The following is a 23,431-nucleotide window of genomic DNA, read 5'->3' as shown; positions in this document are numbered from 1 at the left end:
CATTTCTTCTAGGTTTTCCATTTTATTGGCATATAGTTGCATATAGTAGTCTCTTATGATCCTTTGTATTTCTGTGATATCTATTGTTACTTTTCCTTTTTCATTTCTAATTTTATTGATTTGAGTCCTCTCTCTTTTTTGCTTGATAAGTCTGGCTAAGGGTTTATCAGTTTTGTTGATCTTTTCAAAGGACCAGCTTTTTGTTTCATTGATCTTTTCTATAGTTTTCTTCATTTCTATTTCATTGATTTCTGCTCAGATCTTTATGATTTCTTTCCTTCTACTAACTTTAGGTTTTGTCTGTTCTTCTCTCTCGAGCTGCTTGAGATGTAAAGTTAGCTTATTTATTTGAGCTTTTTCTTGTTTCCTGAGGTGGGCTTGTATTGGTATAAACTTTCCTCTTGGAACGGCTTTTGCTGCATCCCATAGGTTTTGGATTGTTGTATCTTTGTTGTCATTTGCTTCCAGGTATTTTGTAATTTCCTCTTTGATTTCTTCAGTGATTCATTGGTTGTTTAGTAGCATGTTGTTTAGTCTCCACGTGTTTGTGTTTTTTGCAGTTTTTTTCTTGGTGTTGATTTCCAGTCGTATAGTGTTGTCGTCAGAGAAGATGCTTGATATGATTTCAGTTTTCTTAAAGTTACCAAGGCTTGCTTTGTAGCCAAGGATGTGATCAATCTTAGAGAACATTCCGTGTGCTCTTGAGAAGAATGTGTATTCTATTGCTTTTGGATGGAATGTCCTATAATATCTATTAAGTTCATCTGGTTTAATGCATCATTCAGGGCCTGTGTTTCCTTATCGATTTTCTGTCTGGTTGATCTGTCCATTGCTGTATGTGGAGTGTTAATGTCCCCCACTATTGTGTCATTGTTGATTTGTTCTTTTAAGGACGTTAGCCGTTGCCTCATATATTGTGGTGAACCTGTGTTGGGTGCATAGATATTTAATATTGTTATATCATCGTCTTAGATTGATCCTTTGATCATTATGTAGTGTCCTTCTTTGTCTCTTAAAATATTCTTCATTTTAAAGTCTATTTTGTCTGATAGGAGTATTGCTACTCCAGCTTTCTTTTGTTCCCCGTTTGCATGAAATATTTTCTTTCATCCTCTCACTTTCAATTTGTATGTGCCCCAAGAAGTGAAGTCTGTCTCTTGAAGTCAGCATATATATGGGTCTTGTTTTTGTATCCATTCAGCCATTCTATGTCTTTTGGTTGGGGCGTTTAGTCCTTTAACATTTAAGGTAATTATTGATATGTATGTTCTTATTGCCATTTTATTAATTGCTTTGGATTTGTTTTTGCTGCTCTTTTTTCTTTCCTTCTTCTCTTGTTCTTTTCTGCCTATAGAAGTTCCTTTAGTATTTGTTGTAAGGCTGGTTTAGTGTTGCTGAATTCTCTCAGATTTTGCTTATCTGTGAAGGTTTTGATTTCTCCTTCAAATCTGGAGGAGAGATTTGCTGGGTAAAGTAATCTTGGTTGGAGGTTTTTTTCCTTTCATCTCATTAAGTATATCATGCCACTCCCTTCTGGCCTGCAGAATTTCTGCTGAAAAATCTGCTGGTAACCTTATTGGGGTTCCCTTGTATTTTATTTGCTTCTTTTCCCTAGCTGCTTTCAAGATTTTCTCTTTGTCTTTAATTTTGGTCAGTTTGATTAGTATGTGTCTTGGTGTATTCCTCCTTGGGTTTATTTTATATGGTACTCATTGTGCCTGCTGGATTTGAGTAGGTGATTCCTTTCCCATGTTAGGGAAGTTTTTGGCTATTATCTCTTGGAATATTTTATCTGTCTCCTCTCTCTCTTCTTCTTCTGGCATCCCTATAATAACGGATGTTGGTATGTTTAATGTTGTCCCAGAGTTTTCTGAGATTCTCTTCATTTCTTTTCAATCTTTTTTCTCTTTTCTGTTCTGCATCCGTAGTTTCCACTAATCTGTCCTCCGCCTCGCTTATTCGTTCTTCTGCCTCCTGTATTCTACTTTAAGTTTTTTATTTTTTAAAAAAAATTTCATTTTACTTTTTGGCTGTGCCTATGGCATGCAGAAATTCGTGGGACAGGGATTGAACCCCTGCAGTAGCAATGACCAGATTAATTGATTATGAATGTTGAACCAGCTTTGCATACCTGGGATAAATCCCACTAAGTTATGGTGTAAAAGTCTTTTTATATGTAGTTAAATACAATTTGCTAATATTTTGAGGTTCTTTGTGTCTGTTATCATGAGATTGTAGTTTTCTTATAATATCTTTGTCTGGTTTGGGTCTTAGGGTAACACTGGACTCATAGGTGAGTTAGGAGGCAGTCTATCTTCTTCTGTCTTCTGAAAGAGATTGTAGAGAATTGGTGCAATTTATTCCTTAAATTCTTGGTAGAATTTACCAGCGAACCCATTTGGGCCTAGTGTTTTCTGTTTTGGACAGTTATTAATTATTGATTTAATTTCTTTAACAGATACAAGTTCAGATTGTTTATTTGTTTTTGTGTGAGATTTGGAAGATTGTACCTTTAAGAAGTTGGTCCATTTCCTCTAGGTTATCAAATTAGTGGACTTAGGGTTGTTCCTGATATCCCTTTATTACCTGCTTAGTGTCCGTAGAATCTGTGGTGACGTCTCCTCTTGCATTTCTAATATTGGTAAGTTCTATCATCTCTCTTTAATTCTAGTTATTATGGCTAGATGCTTATTTATTATTACTGATCTTATCAAAGAACCATTTTTTGGTTTTGATTTTCTTAGTTGATTTCATGTTTTTTGTTTCATTGATCTCTGCTCTGATTTTCATAATTTCTTTTTTTCTGCTTACTTTGGATTTAATTTGCTCTTTTTTTTTTTTCATTTCCTAAAGTAGAAGCTTAGATGGTTGATTTTTAGATCTCTTTTCTTTTCTTGTTTTTTTTTTTTTTTTTTTTTTTGTCTTTTTGTTGTTTTAGAGCTGCACCCATGGCATATGGAGGTTCCCAGGCTAGGGGTCTAATAAAAGCTGTAGCTGCCAGCCTACGCCACAGCAGCACAGGATCCTTGACCTGCTGAGCAAGGCCAGGGATCAAACCTGCAGCCTCATGGTACCTAGTTTATTTGTTTCCACTGTGCCACAATGGGAACTCCTCTTTTATTTTCTAATACATGAATTTAATGCTGTAAATTGTGTTTTTTGCTTATGCTTTTCCCCCATAAGTGCTGTTTCTACTGCATCCCACAAATTTTGATGGTTGTATTTGCATTTTCATTTAGCTCATATTATTTATTTATTTTCATTTATTTATTTTTTGTCTTTTTAGGGCCACATCTGTGGCATACGGAGGTTCCCAGGCTAGGGGTCTAATTGGAGCTGTTGCTGCTGGCCTATGCCAGAGCCACAGCAACGTCAGATCCAAGCTGAGTCTGCAACCTACACCACAGCTCACTGCAACACCAGATCCTTAACCCACTGAGTGAGGCCAGGGATTGAACCCAAACCCTCATGGTTCCTAGTTGGATTCGTTTCTGCTGTGCCATGATGGGAACTCCTCATGTTATTTTTTTTGAGGGAGAGCTATGTATGCAACATGCAGAATTATGGGCCAGCGATTGAATCCAAGCTGCAGCAGTGACCTGAGCTGCTGTAGTGACAACACCAGATCCTTAACCTGCTGTGCAACAAGGGAACTCCTAGTTCATAGTATTTTAAAAATTTCTACTGAGATTTATTCTTTGCTCCATGTGTGGTGTTTAATTTCCATGAATTTTGGGGTTTTCTAGTTAATCGTTCTGTTAATGATTTCTGATTTAATTTCATTGTGGCCTGAGAGCATAGATTATATGATTTCTATTTTTAAAAACTTGTAAATGTGTGTTTTGTGGCCCAGAATATGGTCCCTTGGTTGATGTTTCATATTAACTTGAGAAAAAGGTGTTGTTAGATGAAGTAGGCTATAGATGTCAATTATATCCAGTTGATTAATGGTGCTGTTTAGTTTATCTCAGTCTTTACTGATTATCTGTCTGTTGGATCTGCACATTTCAATAGAGTGAATATTGAAACCTCCAACTACAATAATGGATTCATCTATTTCTTCTTGTAATTGTCTATCAGTTTTGCATCATATGGTTTGATGCTCTTTTGTTTACACATACATATTAAATATTATTATCTTCTTGAAGTGTTGACCCTTTTATTATCATTATTTATTATTATTATTATTTTTTCTTTTTTAGGGTCACACTTGAGGCATATGGAAGTTCCCAGGTCAGGGGTTGAATTGGAGCTGCTGGCCTATGCCATAGCCACCACAGCAATGTCAGATTCAAGCTGTGTCTGTGACCTACACCACAGCTAATGGCAACACTGGATCCTTAACCCACTGAGCAAGGCCACTGATTAAACCTGCATCCTCATGGATACTAGTTGGTTTGTTACCACTGAGCCACGAAGGGAACTTTAACCCTTTTATTACTATGTAATACCCCTTTTTATCCATGATAACTTCCTTGCTGTGAAGTCTCTTCTGTCTGAAATTAACATAGTTCCTCTCTCTTTTTTTGGCTGCACCCATAGCATATGGAAGTTCCTGGGCCAGGGATCGAGTCTGAGCTATGGCTATGACCTGAGCCACAGCTGCAGCAACACTGGATCCTTAACGCACTGCACCAGGCCAGGGACTGAACCTGCCCTTCAGCAGTGACCTGAGCCACTGCAGAGACAATGCTGGATCCTTAATCTGCTACACAACATGGTGGGAAGTCCTCCTCACACTTTTTTTTTTTTTTGCTTTTTAGGGCCGCACCCATTGCATATGGAAGTTCCTAAGCTAGGAGTCAAACTGTAGCTACAGCTGCCAGCTTACGCCACAGCCACAGCCACACAGGATCTAAGTCACACCTGTGACCTACCCTGCATCTTGTGGCAATGCCAGATCCTTACCCCACTGAGCAAGGCCAGGGATCAAACCTGCATCCTCCTAGATAATAGTCGGGTTCGTTACCACTGAGCCACAATGGAAACTCCCTGTTTTGTTTTGATTAGTGTCAGTATGACCTAATTTTCTCTATCTGTTTAGTTTTAATACATAGGTGTCTTTTATATTTAAAGTGGGCTTCTTATAACATATAGTTGGGTCTTGTATTATTGAGTCTGACAATCTTTGTCTTTCAATTAGTATATTTAGACCATTGATGCTTTAAAGTGATTTTTGATGTGGTAGCTTAATATCTACCATTTTTGTCATTGTTTTCTATTTGTTGCCCTTTTTCTTTTCTCCTATTTTTGTCTTCCACATTCTCTGTCTTATGTAGTTTTAGTTGAACATTTTATATAATTCTGCTTATTTAATAGTATATAATTATTTAAATTTTTTTAGCTGTTACGCTGAAGTTTGCAGTATAACCAATCTATCTTTACTTTCCAATAACATACATTTTCCCAGTTACTGCAAGTACCTTATAATAACAAAAAAATCCTATTTTCTTTGTACCTTGTATCACTCCTGTCATTCATTTCACTTATATGTAAGTAAATATAGGCATATACACACATATGTATACATAATTGTTTACATTCTTGCTATTATTATTTTGAACAAACAGATCCATTATCTATTAGATCTATTAAGAGTAAGAAAAATAAAAGTTGTTTTACCCTTACTTATTCTCTAGTGTACTTCTTCTCTTTGTGTATTTCTGAGTTTATGACTTAAACAATTTTCCTTCTTTCTGAAAATTTTTTTTAACATTTGGCATATTAGGGAATGATGTTAATATCATATGGAATTTGGCTTGGATTTTTTTTTTTCCAAACCGCTTCAAACGTATTGTTTTGGAATTATCAGGGCAAGCTTTTTCACAACTAAAGAGAAGGACTTAGTAGTAAGAAAAATCCTGAAAATACTGTAAAAGTACATTCTGTAGTACAATAAGCTGCTGGTTTAGTCATCAAAAAATTGCTGTATAATCTTCTATGTTAAAAGATCTGAGGAACTTGAAAATTTTGTTGAAGAAGCTGAAAAGATAGTTCCTTTGTGTTAAAAAGAAATTGATTTATGAAGAAAGCTATTTTTGGATGATACTTTTAATTTTTATTAAACTGGTTTCTATTAGAAGTGAATATCTTCAAGGACCCACATCAAAGGAAAAAAACATGAGCTCCAGGAAATGAAGCTTTAAAGGATGGACTGACTTATTCTTGATACAAATGCCAGTGGAAACTTAACTGTACTAATATTTTTATAGGGATTGTTATTGTTTTTTTAGGATCCTATAGTCCTAAATTCCATAGATTTTGATTGTCTGGCTCAATTTCTTTTTCCCCTCATAAGTTTAGCTCTTTTTATTTTACAGAACATAAAGTTATTCAGGAATGCATATATGCTGTTACAGCAGAAATGCCTGTACTCAATTCTGGGTTAGTGGTAGTCATCTTTTTGAGTAACAAGGGTAGCCTAATCCTCTTTTATTTCTTTTCAGTGCCCATCATAGTGGCTGGCAGGGCCATCACTAGCGCATTTGTGAACTTTTGTGCAAAAGTTCTCCTTCCTCTGAGTAGATTTAGATTTGTTGTTCCAGAGCTTGAGTGCAAGACTCTTGCTAGATTTTTTTAGTCCTGCTTGTCTTTTCAGCCAGGCCATTATGTAGTATATAGTTTGGAAACACCATACAGTGGCCTGGCTTCCTGAACTAAAAAGTTATGTACACATATAACAGGTGTGCACACACAGTGCTTGTTGAACTGCTGAAGTGCATGAGTTTATAGACTGTTTCTTTAGCAAATATTTTTTGATTAGTTTTAAAAAGTCATTTATTTCCTTTATTTGTATGTCCCTATTTGTCAATTTTTGATGTTATGCAAGGATTTTTTAAAACACAGTTAAGGAGTTCACACTGCGGTTCAGCAGGTTAAGAACCCAACTAGTATCCATGAGGATGCAGGTTCGATCCCTGGCCTCACTCAGAGGATTAAGGATCTGGCATTGCTGCAAGATGCAGGGTAGGTTGCAGATGCGGCTTGGATTTGGTGTCACGGTGGCTATAGCATAGGCTGGCAGCTGCAGTTCCAATTCAACCTCTAGCCTAGGAACTTCCATATGCCATGAGTGTGGCCCTAAAAAAATAAAAATAAAAAACATAGTTAAGACAGTTTAACAAACCATTAACTTAAAAATTCTTTCCATACAAGAGAAAGGGGGTGGTATTGATGGAGTGCATAAGTATTCCCCAACCTCTACATTTCTTCTGTCTCACTTCTTTTTTTTTTTTTTTTTGGACTTGGGCCAGGGGGTGATAGATAGTAAGAGAATAAGACTAAACATGCCAATCTGATGTATAAATTCTTTTAAACTAATGTTGAAAATTTCATTTTAAATAGTTGACACACTGGGTTTTGCCAGAGTTCTAGGAAGAATTGCACAATATAGTAAGATTGTGACTCGAAGCCACATTCAGTGGGTGGAGTAAAGTCCTCTCCTTCAGAACCAGATGTGGTTTCTTATGTGTGGTAACCTATAAACTAATAGACAATTTTCTAATCATCCTTGCTGTCTTGTTTCTTGTCTGTGTGTCGGAGTAGGTATAGGAAAGCTATAGTAAAATACCCACTGGGAAGAGCGAACAATGGGATACTCATTGTAATGGGTCCTTACAATAGTTAATAACACTTCTTGCTTTGGAAGTTGAGTAAGGTCTTGGCAGAATCCTAATTCTGATTTCTAAGAGAAGCTCCTCCCTCCCCCTCCCCGCCCCCTACTCAAGTCCCTGGTGTTGCTCTTTGGGAGTTACTCCTTATGCATCATCCTTTGTGTCTATATCTGAAATGGGTATTGGAGAGTGTACCCTTATTGGAGGCTGCACTGTATTCTCACCCTGTTCTCTTGTTGGTGCAAATTTGGACACCCTGAATAGAGCGTGCTAGGCTTGTGGGGGATTTTTATTTGTTTGCCTTGTTTTGTTTTTTACTAATAGATTTGCCTCAAAAATGTAGGTTTTCATTCGGTTTGCCTCTAGTCAGCTATATGTGAAAACATCAGAGCCAAAGATCTCACTTCATCATGGTTGCTAAGCCCACAAACTAGTTAAATTACTACTTTCCTCAGTCCATCCAGCTCTCCCTCAATGGCTGCTACTTTGTGGCCACCTGAAACTGCATTTGGATAGGAGTTAATCTGACTTTTGCTCCTAGGCTGGTTCTCATTATGTGGCTTAGAACTCTTAAGAGAGATTCTTGGAATACATTTTTTTTGTTAGCTGTAGAGAAGCAGCTGGACTTTCTGTTCTTTCAAGGACCTGTATTATTTGATTATCCATTCAGTTAGTAGTAGGCTTTATCCAGAGAGAACCTCCCTAAGCAGAGTTATATTCTTTTTTTTCCTCTGCTTGTAAATGAACTAATTCTTGCCTAAATTCATTTATATCAGGGTAAAAACAACAGTGAATAGTCAATACACTGCAATGTTATGACTTTTTTCTAGTTGCTTCTGATAGAACTATATAGTCTTGGTATGCTCCTCGTCTCTCTTTTAAACTGATCATGTTTGCTAGGGTAGTATTTATAATATAGTGTAGTATAGAAGGTATCACCAACCTACCTCCCTTTCCTGTTTGCTTTCTTTCTACCTCTAAGTTAATACACTTACTTACCTGCTCTGGGTTTATTTTATGACCCACTATTAGTCATAAGAATTTAGCGTAAAGGCTAAGTTGCGAGAAAGTGACTTGAAACTATAGCGGCTCAAACAATTTAACTGTTTTTCTTATAGAACAGTTGAAAGGTAGATAGATGTGTGATGTAAGATGGATAAATAGCTCTGCTTCCATGTAATAGTCTAGGAACACTCAAAAAAGGAATCCATAATTCACTTCGTGGTGGTGTTGTTTTTTAGGATTCTGGCCTTAAACTGAAAAAAACAAACAAAAAAACCCCCCAAAAAACTGTTTTTTTTTTTTTTTTCAAGAAGGCAATCAAATTCTGAGTTTGAACTATTAGAAACAAAATAGAAATACTTTAGGGAGAGCTCATACACACATGCACACACACACACACACACACACACACACACTTTGATTTCTAGCCATATGGAGAGGAGTTACTGTACTACACTTTCTCTTTGACTGTAAATAATGAGAAAACTAGAAAAAAAATATAAAATAGTCACTGTTTCAAAACATTGATAGAAGGCAGCGGAGGACAGAGATTCAATGATTCCTAAGAAAAGAGAAACAGATAAGGTGAGCCCTCTGATTGCCCTGGTTTTTTCTGCCCTGAGGGAGAGGAAAGCTAAGTAGAGCACAGTGGTCTTGTTTGACTGAGATAAAGATTGGAGTTGGGGAGGCTGAGATAGCTGGATTCAGTAGATGAGAATACTAAAGAGGAGGGACCTATATAAGCAAGGACAGAGCACTGGAAGTCTTCCTGTGGTCCCCTTGAGACCTTTGTTTAATAATAAGCTATACATGTGTCGGTGAAACTCCATAAGGGCACATAAAAAGTTATTGGGAAATTGTGAGCTGAATAGTTTCCTGTGCTTATGCAAAGTTGAAAGAGGTTTGAATTCGCATGTGGAAAGATTTTGTTGAACACCTGGAATATTCAATAAATTTCCCAGAATGGTCCCACTTCAGAGTAAGGCTGAGTTTGCCTTTGTGACTAATGGCTACTCTATACCTGCTCTGAGAAATCTAAGAAGAAGGTTAAAAAGAATGAAGTTGAACAGTAAGTAATTTAATAACCTGTTGGGAAATTTTATCACTCCTTAAAGAAGACTATAAAATCTAGAAATTAAAAAATATCATATTCACAGTATTTATAATAAATATGGATGTATATTTACATACATAAACATATATGTATTATAATAAACACTAGAAATGCAAAAGGAGGAGGAGAAAAATCAGAAATGACAGAGATGAGATTTGTTGGCAAAGACTTTAAAATATCTAAAATATTGTAAATATACTCAGGGCATTAAAAGGAAAACAGACACTAATGAGAGAAATTGAAGATACAATAACCACTGAACTTTCAGGGGAAAAATACAAACTCTGAAATAAAAATTGTTGCTTCAGCTTAACAAGAAACTAGACATTAAGTAGATGTGGTCAATAAAATTTAACATACAGAAACATAAATTATCCAAATTGAAGCTTATGGAGCAAAAAGAAAATGAACTGAATATTAGTGACATGTAACTGGAGTTCTAGATTTAAAACGGAGACAGAAATATTAGGAGGGATAATTACCAGAATTTTGCCAGATTTGCTGAAAATCATAAAACTACAGATCTAGGAATCTACATCAATCTTAAACAAAATGACAAACATAACCACACCAAAGTGTAGTGTTGTCAAATCACGAAGTTCTAGTGATAAAAAGAAAATCTTAAAAACAGTGAGAGGAGGGAAAAAATACCATTTTATATGAGAGCAAAAAAAAAAAAAAAAAAAAATCATTGCTGACTTCTCATCAGAAAGTAAGCAAGCCAGAAAACAATGGGATGACATATTCAAAGTGCTGAAAGGAAAAAAAAAAGCCAAATTCAAATTATTTTTAAAAACAAAATAGCATTTCCAAATAAGCAAAATGAGTGAATTTTCTGTCAGTATGTCTGTACTATAAGAAATCTTAAAATGATCTAAAGGCTGATAGAAAAAGAGCGAGTGAAAACTCAGATCTATACAAAGAAAAGAAGTCGTAAGAAATGGCAAATATGTATATCTGAAATATGTAGAAATTAAAGTGTACATTTCTAAAGAATGAATGGATCAAAGAAGAATCACGAGACGATCTATAAAGTGGTGGTCTGTGATCAGTTTAACGTACTCAACAGAGATGTAGGGAGTCCATGTTCTTAGTGGCTTGAAAGGCCAGGCTTATATGCCAACTTGGGAGTCTAAACACTCTGGGTATGCCTCACATTCTTTTGACTTTGTTGTTGCATCAGCTGTGTTGTAACTGGTTACACTCTGCATTATATAAGCCATTACATCACAGGTTGTATAAATTGTTTACATGAAACATGTTTTGACTTTGGGGTATAACAGGTATTACTCTCCTTTGAATGAGATAGCCATATACTTATCTGTGTACATGTTTACAGCCATAATTTTTTTTTAGACATATTTTTAAGCAAGAGAACATTTTTGGTTGAAAAGACTGGTTACCACTTTTAAGCATAGCTAACAGATTTTATTCACATCTATTAAAATGTAGGATAAAGTATCCTCTACAGAAAATTCATTTCATATATCACAAAGCCCCAGCATTACTTAGTTTATTTAAATTTAATCTGATATTACTTTCTATGTTAGTATAATTTAATGTCATGTATGAACATAAAAAATGATTTTTGTAAACTTAGTTTCAGTATCAGAGTATTTTTATTAGAAGTATAATAACATGAACTCCATAAATGCTTCTTTTTCTTGATTATATTTTTCCACGAGCTAATAATCAGTTTGATAACCAAGCAGAATTGAATGTGATAGGGAAATTTTCTGACGGAAACAAAATTTAAAGAAAGAATGTTTAAGATCATCTTTGATTTCCCCATGCTTGCTCCCACACCGTACTTCTGCAAGACCTATCAACTTTAAAATAAACCTTGAATCCATCCTCTTTATCTTCATCTCTCTCTTTTTTTATTTTCCACCCCATTTCCAGTCCAGGCCGTTTTTATATTTTATTTAGTATTTTAGTCAGAATAAGGTCTAGCATAACAAATTAACTTCCTAATCTTAGTAGTTTAACACAGCAAAACTTTACTGTGGTTTATGTAAACTCCAGTGTGGTTTGAGCTGTGATCCTTTTCCATCTTGTAGCTACACTATTTGCACAAGTAGCTTTGAAGAAAGGTCAACAGCTTTTTTGCTCATAGCCCATTGGTCAGAACTAGTCACATGGCTCCAACCCAAGTGCAGTGAAGGCTGGGAAATGTAAGATAGCACAGGAAATATTTAGAGATCACAATGATGTGTACCATACTCAGATTATTATAGTTGTCTCCTAATTGGTTTCCTTATTTATTCTCATGTCCCATTATGTAGCTAGACTGCTCCAAAAATTTTTTTTTTGTTACTATTTTGCCAGTAACTTCCTTTTTGCATAAAATCCAACACTTAGCCTTTACCTGTGCAACTGTTACATGCTATGGCTCTAATTTCATGATTGGAAAGTTAGTGTTAGTATATATTTTCTATGAGTAGTGTATTTTTAATGGACATTTTTAATTTCATCTATATTTATGAAAATGATTTAAAATAGTGTCACATTTATAAAATCACAATAATAACTATAAACTGAATAATAATACCCAGAGAAATCCTAATTTAGGCGACAGTTTCTGTAGTTACATTGTGTGGTTAGAATCTGGGGAAAAAAAGCCTTTTAGGAATACTGATATAATGTAAAATACATTATAATGAATGGATTATATGTAGTAAAGTTACAATAATCCTGTTTCTCTGACAACAAATGACCTCTTAGAATAAATGTGTTCTCTGGCTTTTTTTTTGGTGGCGACTGGAGATACTTTATTTATTTTGACTTTTTTTGCCCAGTGTGGGGACACATTCCTTTATTTTTTTTTTCTGGCTAGTGTTTATATGAAATATATTTTATTATAGTTAAATGTGTAAAAGTAAAGTGTACTTTTTTTTAGCAGTTTTAGGTTTACAACAAAAGTGAGCAGAGAGTACCGAGTTCCCACCTGCCCCCTGTCTCTACACAGATACAATTTTTCCTACTACTAATATACTGCACAAAGGTGGTGTGTTTATCACAATCTGTGAATTTACATGACACCTCACTATCACTCAAAGTCCGTGGTTTACATTTGAGTTCACTTTGGTGGTGTGAATTCTGTGGGTTTTGACAATAAATGCAGTTTTAAACAAGTTTTTCATGAAGTTTGTGTTTTCCCATTAAGTAGTTATTGCCCTTCAGTTGTACTTTCAATTTCTTCAGTTACTCCTTCATTTTCTTCCTTGGCAATCTGAAATTCCTAATTAATTATTCCAGACACATATGTACACACACACACTCTTTCTCTCTCACCCACTCACTCCGAGTGAATGTTTTCTAGTTGGAGTGGTTGGACTATTTTCATAAAGTAATTAATTTGTAATCTCACAAACTGGGGGTTAGAGCAGTGTTCTTGCTAAGATGTCGAGGAGCTAAGGTTCAACCCTTATTTTTAAATATGAAAGAGGCTTTATGTAAATTCTTTGTCATCTCTGAGCTGTCACTCCTGGGAATCAAGTTTTTAACAAGCTGTTTATCTTAATAGACATCTCAAGACATATTTGACATGCCTATTTGAAATGTAGCAGAGCATTCATGTTTTTTATAATTTTTAACATTAAAAAATTGATTCCTGTTTTAGGAAATGAAAATTACGTGTAGTAAAATTGAATACTCTATATTTTGTTGTTGTTTTTGCTTTTTATGGTCACACCCGTGGCATGTGGAAGTTCCCAGGCTAGAGGTCCAATCAGAGCCACAGCCCTTAGCCTATGGCACAGCCACAGCAATGTCAGATCTCAGCCGAGTCTGTGACCTACACCACAGCTCATGACAACGCTGGATCCTTAACCCACTGAGCAAGGTCAGGGATGGAACCTACTCTATATTTTTTTACGTGGATTTAGGTCTAGTGCAGTTCAAATGACTTGTCCTATACTTGACATCTCCTTAATATAAAAGGCTCACCACACAGTTTTTACATTGTGTTGGTGTTGTCATCCCTGTTTCTTCTCCTTGCCTGGCCCATTCCTATTTCAGCCCTTCAGCATTAATGAAGTTTTACATAGCAAGGAGCTTATCCTACTACTAGATACACAATATTGAATAAAAAACAGGTGTTTGTGGGATAGAAAGGTAAGGAAATCAAATCTTGATAAGTTGATACACCATTCTTCTTTCATGTAATTAGATGTTTTATAAAGGAATTTGGGATTGTATGACAGGAGTCAAGGAAGTTATGAAGCAGTTTCTCTTAAAACTTGATTATCTTTGTGCTTTGACTAACAGTGTTTATCTTGTTCACAGTAACTGTAGTACTGAATGGAAGTGGCTTGTAGACAGAGCAAGAGTTGGCAGCCGATGGACATGGCTTCAAGCCCAGATTTCAGAACTAGAGTATAAAATCCAACAACTAACAGATGTTCACAGGCAGATTCGTGCCTCCAAGGTATTGTTTTTATTATTCTTTTATTTAAAAAAAATTAGTAGTTTTAGCTTCTTCTTACCTCTTCCCACAAAATAATTGTTACTGGGCTTTATAAAAATGTAGTTTATGTTAAGATTTTTGATATACTCTGTAAGTTGAGGCTGTCTTTTGTAATTTATCATGACCATTTTATCATATTGAGAAGTTAAGAACTTCCTTATTGAATTCCAGTTAATAGGAATGTTATACATTTTTTATAAACCTCTGCTTTGTTGGCATTTATATGTGTATGAGAAATTCTGAGTAGATTTCATTGGAATTTTTAGAGTTTTGTTTGTTTTAAGAAAAATTATAAACGTATAAAAAGTTTTAGAAAGCATGAAAAGAAAATCATGGACTTGTAAAATAGACTTGTGGCTGCCTGATGGGAGAGGGAGGGGGTGGGAGGGATCGGGAGCTTGGGGTTATCAGACACAGCTTAGAATAGATTTACAAGGAGATCCTGCTGAGTAGCATTGAGAACTATGTCTAGATACTCATGTTGCAACAGAACAAAGGGTGGGGAAAAAAAATGTATACATGTAAGGATAACTTGATCCCCTTGCTGTACAGTGGGGAAAAAAAAAAAAGTTCTAGAAAGCAATGTAATGCACACATATGTATCCACACCTGGATTTATCAAATGTTAAATTTTTGCTATTTTGGGTTTTATTTTTAGAATAATAAATTATTAGCTTATAATTGAAGTACTTGTATAGTCCTTCCTGATCCCATTTCCTTTCCATATTTTTTCATAGTTATTATTTTTATGTATATTCTATACTGTTGGCACATAGATGTTTATCTACAAATAAACTTTATTTTTCCATGCTTTTAAGTCTATATAAATGATATTTATACTATGAACTCTTGCCCTTGTTTTTTGTCTCAGCATTATTTTTATATATTTGTATGCTTCCTATATGATGTTTAATTGTATGAATAGAATGGAATTGTATAAATCAATGGTTGTTTATCTCTTTTATTTTCTATTGATAGACATATACAGTGTTACAGTTTCTATGCCAGTAAAAACAATACTTCAGTGATTGTCCTGTATGTGTTTTTTGGTGAAACTGTGGAGAGCTTTTCTTGGGTATATGCCTAAAAGTAGAAATGCTGGATTTTAGGCATGACTATCATCAACTTTCCTATGGTTACTTATGTGACTGGACAATCATTATTCCCATTGGCATTGCATAAGAGTTCCTGGTTTCCTACATCCCTGTAAACATTTTATATTTTTTGGTCCCTTAATTTTTGCAGTATAATGGGAGTGAAATATTATTTTATTGCTATTCCAATTTAATTGTTCCTGAATATATAGATTGGGACTCCATGTAATTGACCATCACCTTTTGAATTAAAACTTATCTTTTTTACTCTTTATTTGAAGGTGTGGAGTAGTGGTGGTTAGATACTATTCTTGGTTAGCTATAAATATTATAAATTTCTCATATGGTAGCTTGTCTTTTCAGTTTTTTTGGTGAATCCACTTTTGAACGGAGATTTTATTTAAAAAAATTTTTATTATAGTTGATTTACAATGTTCTGTCAATTTTTGCTGTATAGCAAAGTGACCCGGTTTATATACATGTACACATTCTTTTTCTCATATTATCTTCTATCATTTTCTATCACAAGTGACTGGATATACTTCCCTGTGCTATACAGCAGGACCGCCTTGCTTTTCCATTCTAAATGTAACAGTTTGCATCTACTAACCCAAAACTCCCAATCCATCCTACTCCCTCCTCCTCCCCTTTGGCAACCACAAGTCTGAACAGGGATTTTAATTTCAATGCAATTATATGGATTAATGTTTTTCTCTATGGATTATATCTTTCTGTGTCTTGTTTAAGAACTCTTACCCCTGGTGTTTATTTCTGTATTCGTTGTGAGGCAATAACTAACTTTCTCTTTTCCATGTGGTTAGTTGTTCCAGCACATCTCTATAAATTATAGTGGTTTATACTTACCTTCTGGTTTAAAGTAACACTTTTATCATATATTGAGTTTTCATAAATGTATAAATCTGTTACGGGGCTTACTAAGCTATATATCTATCTTGATGGTAGCATTTTATAAGTTTGCTTTTAATACAAAAATTACCCAGGTGTAATTTTTCAAAAATTTTTAAGAACTTTGTGTCTGATTTATCCTAGAGTAAAATTTTGGGTTTATTTTCTTCCTTTATCTCTCTGTTTTCTAATGCATTATTTTTTGCTCTTTTATTTTTTCCTTCATTTTACTGAGTTGCTATATTGTTGCTGATGTTTTAGTTTCTTGACCTTCAAGCTCTCTTTTTCAGGAGTTCCCACTGTGGCTTAGTGGGTTAAGAACCCAACATAATGCCCAAAAGGATGCAGGTTCCATCCCTGGCCTCGTTCAATGGGTTAAGGATCATGTGTTGTGGCAACTTGTGACATAGGTCACAAATGTGGCATTACTAAGGCTGTGGTGTAGGATGGCAGCTGCAGCTCCCGATTTAAGCCTTAGCCTGGAAAAAACTCTTTTTTAAAGTAATAATACATTTTTATACACACATTTTCTATGTCAGTACACATGTGTGTGTATATAATCTGGCATATATAGACTAGTTTATATAGATACTTTTTGTACAGTATACCCTTGTAGTTTATTTTGTACACAGTAGTTTGTATCTCTCAGTCCTCTATTCCTGTCTTGGCCTCCTCTTCCCTGTCCCTATTGGTAACCGTTAGTTTGTTTTCTATATTAATGAATCTGTTTCTTTTTTGTTATATTCACGAGCCTGTTTTACTTTTTAGCTGCTGCATATAAGTGATATACATCTTTCTCTGTCTGACTTATTTCTCTTAACATAACATCTTCCAAGTCTATCCACGTTGTTGTAGACGGCAAAATTTTATCCTTTCTAAATGGCTGAGTAGTATTTCATTGTGTATTTGTGTGTGTGTATGTGTCACATCTTTTTTATCCATTCATCTGTTGATGGACACTTAGTTTGCTTTTGTATCTTGACAATTATAAATATGAGAAACCTCCATACTTTTTTCCACAGTGGCTACACCAATTCACACTCCCACCAATGGTGTATGAGGATTTCCTTTTTCTCCATACCCTTGCCAGCTTTTGCTATTTGTGGTCTTTTTGATGATAGCCATTCTGGCAGGTTTGAAGTGATATCTCATTATGGTTTTAATTTCTCTGATAATTAAAGATTAAAAACTTTTTTTCATGTGCCTTTGGCCGCATGTATGTCTTCTTTGGAAAAATGTCTATTTAGGTTCATTCTTTGGTTGGGTTTTTTTTTTTTTTTTATGCTATTGACTTGTATGAGCTGTTTATAAACTTTTGATATTAACCCCTTATTGATGATCATATCATTGGCAAATATTTTTCTCCATTCAGAAGGTTCTCCTTTCATTGTATCAGTGGTTTCCTTTGCTGTACAAAAAGCTTTTAGGGTTAATTAGGCCCCATTTGTTTATTTTTGTTTTATTTCTTTTGCTGTTGGTACAGTTCTAAAAAGATATTGCTGCAATTTATGTCAAAGAGTGTTCTGCCTGTGTTTCTTCTAGGAGTTTTATGATTTTTGGTCTTACATATAGGTCTTTGTTGCATTTTGAGTTTATTTTTGTATATGATGTTGGAGAATGTACGAATTTCATTCTTTTGCATATAGCTATCCAGTTTTCCCTAGTACCACTTATTAAAGAGACTGTCTATTCTCCATTGTAAATTTTTGTCTTTGTTACAGAGTAATTGACCTTAAGTGCCTGTGTTTATTTTTGGGCTTTTTATTCTGTTCCACTGATCTGTGTGTCTAGTTTTGTACCAATACCATACTGACTTGATTACTATAGCTTTGTGGTGTAGTCTGTTCTGAAGCAGGAAGTATGATTCCTCTAGATCTGTTCTTCTTTTTCAAGATTATTTTGGCTATTTGGGATCTTTTTGTTTCCATACAAATTTTTAAGTTTTTTTTATTCTAGTTCTGTGAAAAATGCCCTTAGTATTTTGATAGGATTGCATTGACTCTGTAGATTGCCTTGAATAATATGGTCATTTTAGCAGTATTAATTCTTTTAATGAACATGGTATATCTTTCCATCTGCTTGTATTGTCTTCAGTTTCTTTCATCAGTGTCTTTTCGTTTTCCAAATACACATCTTCTACCTCCTTAGATAGATTTAGTCCTAGGTATTTTATCCTTTTTGATGTGATTAATATTTGGATTAAAAAATTTTTTAATTGAATAATTAAATTTTTTTGTCCATACTACCTCACAACATATGGAAGTTCCAGGTCAGGGATTGAATCTGGGCCACAGCAATGACTGCTGAATCCTTAACTTCTAGGCCACCAGGGAACTCCTCTTTTCAATTAAAAAATTTACTATGGGATTATTTTTTTTAAATTTCTTTTTCGGGGAGTTCCTGTTCTGGCTCAGTGCTTAACGAATCCGACTAGTAACCATGAGGTTGTGGGTTCGATCCCTGGCCTTGCTCAGTGGGTTAAGGATCTGGCGTTGCCCTGAGCTGTGGTGTAGGTTGCAGATGCAGCTTGGATCCTGCACTGCTGTGGCTGTGGCATAGGCTGGCAGCTACAGCTCTGATTAGACCCCTGTCCTGGGAACCTCCATATGCCGTGGGAAGAAGCCCTAGAAAAGGCAAAAAGACAAAAATAAAATAAAATAAAATTTCTTTTTCTGATAGTTTGTTTTTGGTTTATGGACATGCAACAGATTTCTGTATATTAGTTTTGTATCTTACATCTTAACCAAATTCATTGATGAGCTCTAGTAGTTTTTTTGGTGGCATCTTTAGGATTTTTTTAGTATCATGTCAAGTGAAGACAGTGATGATCATAATATTATTTCTTCCAGTTTGGATTCCTTTTTTTTTTTTTTTTTTTTTTTTTTTTTTTTGCCTGCTTGCTGTGGCTGTGTTTTCTCTTACCATGTTGAATAAAAGTGGTGAGAGTGGCCATCTTTGTCTTTGTACCTGATCTTAGAGGCAGTGATTTCAGCTTTTGACCACTGAGTATGAGTATGATGGGCTTGTCATATATGGTCTTTATTATGTTTAGGTATGTTCCCTCTATGCCCACTTTATGGTACCATAAATGGATATTGAATTTTGTCAAAAGCTTTTTCCGTATCTTCTGAGAGGACATTTGGTTTTTATCCTTCAGTTTGTTAATATGGTATATCACATTGATTGACTTGCAAATACTGAAAATTCTTTTATCCCTGAGAAAAATTCTATTTTATCACAGTGCATGATCCTTTTAATGTATCATTGGATTTGTTTTGCTAATATTTTATTGAGGATTTTTCATCTATCTTCATCAGTGATATTGGCCTATAACTTTCTTTTTTTAATGGTCTTTTTGTCTGGTTTTGGTATCAGGGTGATGCTGGCTGACTTAATAGAATGAATGTTTTTGTTTGTTTGTTTGTTTTTTAGGGCTGCACCTGTGGCATATGGAAGTTCCCAAGCTAGGGAGCTGTAGCAACACCGGATCTGAGCCACGTCTTCAACTTACGCCACAGCTCACAGCAACGCTGGATCCTTAACCCACTGAGCGAGGCCAAGGATTAAATCTGCATTCTCATGGATTCTAGTCATGTTCTTAACCCACTGAGCCACAATAGGAATTCCCATAGAATGAGTTTTGAAGTTCTTTCCTATACAGTTTTTGGAATGCTTTGAGAGGGATAGGTGTTAACTCTTCTCTGAAGGTTTGGTAGAATTTGCCTGTGAAGCCATCTGGTCTTGGACTTTTGTTTGTTGTGAGTATTTTTTTTTTTATCATTACTGATTAAATTTCACTGCTTATAGTTGATTGGTCTATTCATATTTTCTGTTTGTTCCTGGTTCCTTCTTAGGAGATTTTACCTTTCCAAGAATTTATCCATTTCTCCTAGGTTGTCCATTTTATTGGCATATAGTTGCTTATTGTAATCTCTTATGATCCTTTGTATTTCTGTGGTGTTGATTGTAACTTCTTTTTCATTTCTGGAATGAAATGGGCCCCCTCTCACCTTGTCTTGATGAAGCTGGTTAACAGTTTATCAATTTTGTTTATCTTTTTCAGATAACCAGCTCCTAGTTTCATTGATGTTTTCTATTGTATGTTTAGTCTCTATTTCATTTACTTCTACTCTGATCTTTATGATTTCTTTCCTTCTACCTGGGTTTTGTTTATTCTTTTTCCATCATTTATTGCCTAGCTATAGTTTTGTGTAGCTGCATAAACTTCGCTCTTAGAACTCCTCTTGCTGCATCCCTTAGATTTTGGGTCATTGTGTTTTTATTTTTATTTGTTTCCAGATATTTTTTTGATTTGCTATTTGATTTCTTTAGTGATCCATTGGTTATTTAGTTTCATCTTGTTTAGCCTCCACCTGTTTGTATTTTTTGCCATTTTTTTCAATTTTTAAAAATTTTATTAGAGTATAGTTGTTTTTATTAGAGTATAGTTGTTTTATTAGAGTATAGTTGTTGATTTCTGCTGTACAGTGGAATGATTCAATTATTCATATATACATATCCATTCTTTTTCAGATTCTCTTCCCATATAGGTTATCATAGAATACTGAAAAGAGTTCCTTGTACTATGCAGCAGGTCCCCAGTGACCATCCATTCTTATACAACAGTGTGCATGTGCCATTCCCAATCTCCCAATACATCTCTCTCCCCCACTTTTCCCCTTTGGTAATCATAAGTTTCTTTTCTTTTCTATTTTTTTGTTTTTCAGGGTTGCATCTGTGACATATGGAAGGTCTCAGGCTAGGGGTTGAATTGGAGTTATAGCTGCTGGCCTATAGCCACAGTAGTGCCAGATCTGAGCTGCGTCTGTGACCTACATCACGGCTCACAGCAATGCTGGATTTCATTACCACTGAGCTACGATAGGAACTCCTGTAGGTTTCTTTTTGAAGCCTGTGAGTCTGTTGCTTTTTTGTAAATAGGTTCATTTGTATCTTTTTTTATGAATCCATGTAATAAAGTGATATTATATGATATTTGTCTTTCTCTGCCTGGCTTACTTCATTTAGTATGATAATCTCTAGGTCCATCCATGTTGCTGCAAATGGCATTCTTTCTTTCTTTTTTTTTTGAATCAAAAGCAGGGTTTATTTTTCTAGCAAATTCACTAATCTATGTTCCAGCCTATTCATGAAGGGTAAATCACACCCCACATAAATTCCTCATATAAACAATTATAACTTTCTGTGGGAAAAAAATAAGTTTTTATAAAGTCCCTAGGCATCTGGGAGCAGATCAAACATTTTCACATATTGAATGGTCTGTGCTTTCTTCTTTTATGTATTCAAATGTTCCTTTCCTGCTGCCTCTTCTGTGGTGAGGCCCTGACAGTCCTATTTCCATGTCACTAATAACCTAGAATCATGATATGATTTGAATTTATAATGCCCCGAGAACAGCTGAAAAGATCTCAATTAAACTCTTCAAACCTTTGAGTGCCTACTATTTGCTGGGCACATGCTAGGCACTAGGCAGTGATCCTGCTGGTTCTGAGAAGCGTACACTGTGCTACAGAAAGGAGTTTTCCTCCCAAGTGGCAGGAGAGTGTTTTCTGGGGACTGAGAAAACCATTTTCTCCCCCAGCTCCATCACCTGGGGTAGGTATGGAGCTCAGGCCCGGGCACTGCTGTCTCTTCTGACAGGTGCTGCCATGGAAAAACCAAGGCCAGTTTCTAAATAGCCGTGGAATTGGCTCCACAATCCACATAGTGATGTGTCTCCAAGGAGCTCTGGATCATGTGGCCAATGTAGGAAATCTTCACTGAAGTCCGCATGAAGACCACTATATTGTGCACCAGGATGTCGGGTAATGTGCAGAAGAAATACATATAGGAAAATGGTCCTCCCATTTCAGCCTTTGTGGTAAAATTCACCAGGTGTGCACTCTGTGGTGGAATGAGGGAGACGTTAGTGGTCATGTATGACTTGACCACAGTGTTCATGTACTGAACCTGGCAGGATAGGCTGGTCACCGCCACTGGATAGAAGTTGGAGTTTCTGATTTTCAGGGTGGCCAGGATGGAGAGGATTACAAGGGATTCCTGCTTATTAAACATTACTTTCACCACTCTGATGCCATCATCATCCATGAGGACCGAATGTGGAAATATGAAGAAAACTACCAAACCAGATGCTAGGAGACAGAGCGGGACAGACAAGAGGACATATTGCTTAGTTCTCTGAGGACGCAATCTCTGATCACTGTGTGGGCTCAAAGCCACCAACGCATTTACTTGCTCTGTTGGAATGTAGCCTGTCCCCTGGCAAGTGAGACAGTTGATGCCTATCTCTCCCGGTGAACTCCACATATGGGAACTGAGCAATGGCTTCTTCCTGCTCCCCTTCGGCCAGCAAGTCCTCTCTGTCATCTGCTTTCCTTTGCTTGAAGGAAGGGGGGTGAGCAGAAGCAGAATGCTGGGATCCCATGGCCGGGATGTGCCACTTGTGTCATGTCCTGCCTCTTAGGTCTTCAGAGCCACCTCACATTATTTCATTCTTTTTTATGGCTGAGTAATATTCCATTGTATATATGTAACACATCTTCTTTATCCATTCCTCTGTAATGGACATTTATGTTGGGGTGCATGTATTTTTTCAAATTATGGTATTCTCTGGATATATACCAGGAGTGGGATTGTTGGATCATGTGGTCCTTCTATTTTTAGTTTCTCGCGGAACCTCCATAATGATTTCCATAGTGGTTCTACCAATTTACCTTCCCACCAACAGTGTAGGAGAGTTCCTTTTTCTCTACTCCCTTTCCAGCATTGATTGATTGTGGACTTTTTGATGTTGGCAATTTTGGCCAGTGTGAGGTTGAATTTGCATGTATCTAATAATTAGAAATATTGAGCATATTATCATGGTTTTTTTGGCCATGTATCTTCTTTGGAGAAGTGTTTATTTAGTTCTTCATCCTTTTTTTTTTTTTTTTTTTTTTTTTGGCTGCCCATAGCATATGGAGTTCCCAGGCCAGGGATCAGATCTGAGCTGCAGTTGCAACCTGTTTTCAACCTGTTTTCAAATACAATCTATGGATTGTATTTTCATTCTGTTTATGGTTTCCTTTGCTGTGAAAAAGCTTTTAAGTTTAATTAAGTCCCATTTATTTATTTTTGCTTTATTTTTATTACTCTAGGAGGTTGATCCAAAAAGATAATGCTGTGGGTTATGTCAAAGAGTAATCAGCCTATATTTTCTTCTAGGAATTTTATG

The 23,431-nt window shown here is 35.6% G+C and overlaps 1 protein-coding gene and 1 pseudogene across 31 annotated transcripts in view; one reads left to right on the top strand and one right to left on the bottom strand.

The window, feature by feature from the left end:
- The window catches only part of KANSL1L (KAT8 regulatory NSL complex subunit 1 like), a 579,301-nt gene that overhangs the window by 434,388 nt on the left and 121,482 nt on the right, over window positions 1–23,431 (top strand). For 29 of the 30 annotated variants that reach the window (XR_014829251.1, XR_014829246.1, XR_014829247.1 and 26 more), the window contains one exon: window positions 14,017–14,158. Coding sequence is in view for 19 of the 30 variants with exons in the window: in XM_084998976.1 (XP_084855102.1) it covers window positions 14,017–14,158 (142 nt within the window). In the remaining 11 variants the exon portion in view is untranslated. Of the gene's footprint in view, window positions 1–13,957; window positions 14,159–23,431 lie in introns of all 30 variants that reach the window. The other variant, XM_084998982.1, reaches the window with a different exon arrangement.
- Window positions 21,831–22,685, bottom strand: LOC100523335 (transmembrane protein 106C pseudogene; annotated as a pseudogene). Its single transcript, XR_014829252.1, has one exon. The product of XR_014829252.1 is annotated as a transmembrane protein 106C pseudogene (transcript).

Source organism: Sus scrofa, chromosome 15 (assembly GCF_054392235.1).
Source record: "Sus scrofa isolate SSC_HxYL_T2T_F1_AM1 chromosome 15, Sscrofa_HxYL_maternal_Yorkshire_Landrace_v2.0, whole genome shotgun sequence".
Lineage (NCBI taxonomy): Eukaryota > Metazoa > Chordata > Mammalia > Artiodactyla > Suidae > Sus > Sus scrofa.
Note: the sequence above shows the minus strand (reverse complement) of the source record. Positions and strands in the feature narration are given on the sequence as shown.